The sequence below is a fragment of the Polypterus senegalus genome, chromosome 3 (assembly GCF_016835505.1).
Source record: "Polypterus senegalus isolate Bchr_013 chromosome 3, ASM1683550v1, whole genome shotgun sequence".
In the NCBI taxonomy this organism is placed as follows: domain Eukaryota; kingdom Metazoa; phylum Chordata; class Cladistia; order Polypteriformes; family Polypteridae; genus Polypterus; species Polypterus senegalus.
In genome coordinates this window covers 139,054,376-139,059,062 of record NC_053156.1, presented here as the reverse complement: position 1 = coordinate 139,059,062, position 4,687 = coordinate 139,054,376, and the positions used below count along the sequence as shown (strand labels likewise).

Sequence of the window (4,687 nt, the reverse complement as noted above, 5' to 3'; positions counted from 1 at the left end):
GCTAATGCAGTGAAGAGCTTGGATTTTATACGAGCCTACCTAGAGTCAACTGGTTGTGATTCGTATGAAACGTATTATGCACTGTCCAGCCAAATTTATGACCATCGTCCAAACCAGGCACAGACAACAGATTATTTTCGTCGCATGTGAACTAACACTGAGTAAATGATGACATTGCTTAATTGAAAATTAGCAGCTGTAGACCAACAAGGCTGTATGTATATTACATGTACTGTAATCTAATTTGGCTACATTAGACGATTAAACTATATCTGAGGCTGGTTAGTAACAGTACGTTGTGTTTATTCCTTAGCTCTAGGCACTGCAGTTAGGTGCGTCCTTTATAAATAGGTGACCACAGTGACGCAATCCTTCTATATAAAAGCGGTCGGGATTGTCCTTCCGTCCTGTGAGTGCTACGCAGGCGCAGAGTTTCACACACGCCCCGTCCATTTTACAATGCATGATGGGATTTGTAGTTTCGTTTTTCCAGGTAAAAGATGATTTTCTACTCCAGACTGTGCGATATCTTCTTCTTCTTTCTTACTATATAAAAGCGGTCGGGATTGTCCTTCTGTTCTGTGAGTGGAAAGCGTAGCGGTATTCCGCTTATCACAGACTTACTACTTGCAGCTTGCGGTACGAAGCGACATGATGTGAGCAGAGTTCTGGTGCTCCCATCGTTCCCTTGCTTTTGTGCGCGATGCGCTGGAAAAATAGACAAAATTATGTCTCTGGAAATAATTAATGTTGATGGAGTACAAATGCCTCACTGCGTAGTAAATATCAGGGGGGTTCAAAAGGGTGACCTCAATATAGAAAAAAAGTTTAAATTTCATCAGAAAAATAACAGAAACTACGAGTATTAAAGTAATACCGCTCAAATGCAATATAACCAAATTAATGAGTTTGTATAAAATATCAAATTGATCTACATATTGAATTGACTTAAGAAGTGGTCAACTTAAAAGTGGGTCGCCTTAAAAGGCGGGTCAGCCTAGTACATGGATAAAGTGCATACCTAGCATGAACCACATGGCTCACAGTCTATTACAAGCTAACTCCGCTTATTTGTAATCTCAGCTAACCTGCAATTTGGCCTTCAGCCCCAGAACATTACAGCTGAACGGAGTGCACTGTATTTAAACAGTGTTAAAAAATAGATTCAAGTGCTTAGAAACTTCTCTTTCAAACAAAAAAATGTTATGGGCAAGATGTTTGCTACGAAGCCGAGAGGACGTGGTATAGCGTTATTTTTTTAAACTGTTTTCTCAAGATAACGGAATAATTTTATCGAGATCTCGAGAAAACGAACTTTATTTTCTCGAGATAACGGAACAATTTTATTCGAGATCTCGAGAAACGAACTTTATTTTCTCGAGATAATGGAATAATGGCAGAAATGGTTTGAAATGGCAGAAGAGCAGAACTGTATTGATCATCGCGTCACATTTTCGTTTAATTCAAGGACTGACACAGGCTGAAATATCTTTATGTCTTAGTTTAGAAAATAACAACGTTAGTGTGCGTCATTTAAGAAGACGGTTAGCAAGGCTTCAGTTGTATAGGCGTCGCAATCTAAGCCAGCCTGATGCCATTGTGCACCACATCGCAGAGCAGTTAACGGGCCCTGGGCAACTCCACGGATACCGTATGATGACAGAGAGATGTCGATTAGCTGGATTAAGAGTCACTAGAGATCTTGTATATGAAATACAATCAACTTTGGACCCAGAAGGCATTCAGCTAAGGAGACGCAGGAGACTGCGAAGAAGGCATTACCGTGTCCCGGGACCAAATTACCTTTGGCACATGGACAGCTATGATAAACTCACACCTTTTGGTATCGCGAGTAAACGGATGCATCGATGGCTTCTCACGCCATATCATCTGGATGCAAGCGAACGTCACTAACAGTAAACCTGAAGTGGTTGCAGGTTACTTTATTAGTGCTGTCATTGAGTTGGGGGGCTGCCCAAAAATAATCAGATCCGATCTCGGTACTGAAAATGTGCACGTTAACAGACTACAGCGTTTTCTACGTGAGGATGAAAACGGTACACTTTCTGAACCTGCTATTCTTCAAGGAAGAAGTACTGCAAATCAGAGGATTGAATGGTGGTGGGGATTCTATCGGAGGCAAAATGTGGACTACTGGAGAGATTTGTTTCTAGAGTTTCAGTCTGTGGGAGACTTCAATGGTGACGTGGTTGACAAAGGTCTCATTCAGTTCTGCTTTCTTGACGTCATTCAGGTAGGAAGAACTCGTTCACACAAACACGCACACACGCACACACACACACACCATAGTAACTTTTTGGCTAAGTATACATATGAATTCTATACTATTACAAGTAGCCTTTACGCTTTAACCATGAGCCCATCTATGTGCCGATTAGGCTTAAATATATATGCTTGGCGGCCTTCCTTTTTTGGGTAAATATATATGTTTGCTGAGCCATACCTATTGATGTGAAAGGTGGTGATGATTGTAAGGGTTCACAGCTGGATGGGGACCCACGAACATTTCAGTGAATAAAATTACACGCGTGGAATTGCGAGTTAGCTATTCATCACATTATCTGGTAAGCGATCTCAACGTCTTTGTAAAATTATTGTTAAGTAATTGTGCCTAATTTGTTATGTAGGGACTTAGTGTTTTTTTTACACTTTACGTTTTGTTAAGTTCTCATGCATGCATCATGCAGCTACTGAATTGCGCAATTTGATCTGCTGTTTAGTGCACCTGTTTCAAGTGCGGCAGGAAAGTCTAAGACTTGTGGTGCGTATTGCTGTATGTTTAAACTGCGTTTTAGAAGACACTTGACTGATCTTTATTTACTTAAACGCGAAGAACGTCTGAAGTACATTCTTACAGTAAAATCATACATTTTAGGAAATTAACTTGGATTATTTGGTGAGTCCTTAATCAGCTTCGCTCCTTTTTATATGGTGAACTGACCGCAGTGACACAATGATGAACAGTACTCAAAGATTACGTTGAAAAAAGCGTCTGTTAAATATGCCCCTGTTTAAGGTTGCCATCAAACTCTGGAAAGAAAGACATTTCAGCTTATAAATGAAGACTTTGTAGAACGCATTACCCTATGATAGCACAATTCAACTTTATATTATTTTATGGTCTTTTAGAAGTGACTTTTGGTTTTGGCAAAAGTTCATGGCAATTTCAAAGTAAATGTGTACACTGGCCGACTTATAGTCCTAGTCATTCTCAGGTTACTCTAGTTCAGAGGAGCGGAGAGCAAGAGCCTATAATGTTAGAACTGGGCTCAAGACAGGGCCTGGACAGGGTACTGGTACATCACAACACATGGGTTCAAGAATGTGGAAGGAAAAATGGAGTACCCAGAAAAAAAGCACAGAGACATAGGGAGAACATATACTGTACACTCCACACAGACAATCAGGTGCTGGATTTGAAACAAGCATGCTGAATCTGTGGCAGTGCAAATCAATGTGTGCCATGGTACCTCCCAAGCTAAGGGTATATTAGCATTTCTTTTTTACTAGTGAAATTTTCTAAAATTAACAGCATTCACATTTACAGCCTTATGTTGACTGCTAAACTGTCTAAGACCTATGGAAAATAATATTATGATAAAAAAAACAATATAGAATAGATAAAAAATTAAAAAATACTTGTTTCCTTTTGCGTAATTTATTTTACATTCTCTATAGATTTTTAACATTATATGGCAGCCCAGAGCAATATTCTTTCGGGGGACAATAATTTCTACCTCTGTCTATGTGTGCCTGTGTATTGGGGTTGTGCTGAGAAGATTAGTAACACATTTGACTAATTTGAATATTTTTTGCAGAGGGAGTTAGATACTGTGGTCAGAATGTGGAACAACCATCGGATCAGGCCAGGTGGGAGTGGTCGTGATTTATTTCACGGCAGACCTTTTCTCATGTACCAAGCACCAGAACTTTACCAAGCACAGGACTACCTCCATCCAGTTGACTATGACAAACTGGATATAATTGTAGAAGAGGGTGTTTGTATTTGGAAAACTGGTATTCCCTGTGATCCAGATCTTCATGAACTCTGTGTTTTGCTAATGGAGGAACACCATCTTGAATCTAGTTATACTGCTCTTGAGGCTGCTAGGCTATACAGAGAACTTAGGCCTTTGGTAAGAGAAATATTGTCATAACCAGAATAGTCAGAACTCCCTGATGTACTCACACCAATATACGTAATAATATGTCCATAAAGGATCTTATACTCACTGTTTTATTTATGTGTGTTTCTTTTGAGTGTGTATGTTTCCTTTAGATTTTTTTTTCTTGTTTGTTTTGCTACTATGGTTTAACCTTTTGCTATTGATAGATTTCAGGTAAATGACTTAACCTTGAAAATTTAGTTGTGCTGAACTTAAGTGTAGTGTATTTTGGGAAAGTTGAAAATGAATGAATTATAACTGAATGAATTATGACTGTTTTCAGAAAGAGTTCTGAAATCAGCTTTAGTTCAATTGTTCAGTTTGTGGCAAAAATTGAACATTTAATTCAGTTGCTTTCTGACACTTTTTGTAAAGAGCCCAGCTCATTTGTAAACATGGACATTTTGAAAGAAGCCATGGACATTTAAATGAAGCTTGCTATTTGCATAGCTGCTGAACACCTGTAAAGGAGCTCAATCTACAGCAAGAAATCTTTATTT

General features: G+C 38.9%; 1 protein-coding gene across 1 annotated transcript; it reads left to right on the top strand.

The window, feature by feature from the left end:
* Positions 1-1,869: 1,869 nt before the first annotated feature.
* Positions 1,870-4,202, top strand: LOC120526821. Its single transcript, XM_039749959.1, has 2 exons — positions 1,870-2,254; positions 3,840-4,202. The coding sequence occupies exons 1-2, from the start codon at positions 1,895-1,897 to the stop codon at positions 4,176-4,178; spliced, it is 699 nt and encodes a 232-aa protein (XP_039605893.1). The 5' UTR covers positions 1,870-1,894; the 3' UTR covers positions 4,179-4,202.
* The last annotated feature ends 485 nt before the right edge of the window (positions 4,203-4,687 follow it).

Bases quoted from the DNA above. Each gene is read 5' to 3' on its own strand.
- LOC120526821 (XM_039749959.1), top strand. From the start codon at position 1,895: ATGCAAGCGAACGTCACTAACAGTAAACCTGAAGTGGTTGCAGGTTAC. The intron at 2,255-3,839 runs GTAGGAAGAACT...TATTTTTTGCAG, and splicing joins GCTTTCTTGACGTCATTCAG to AGGGAGTTAGATACTGTGGT.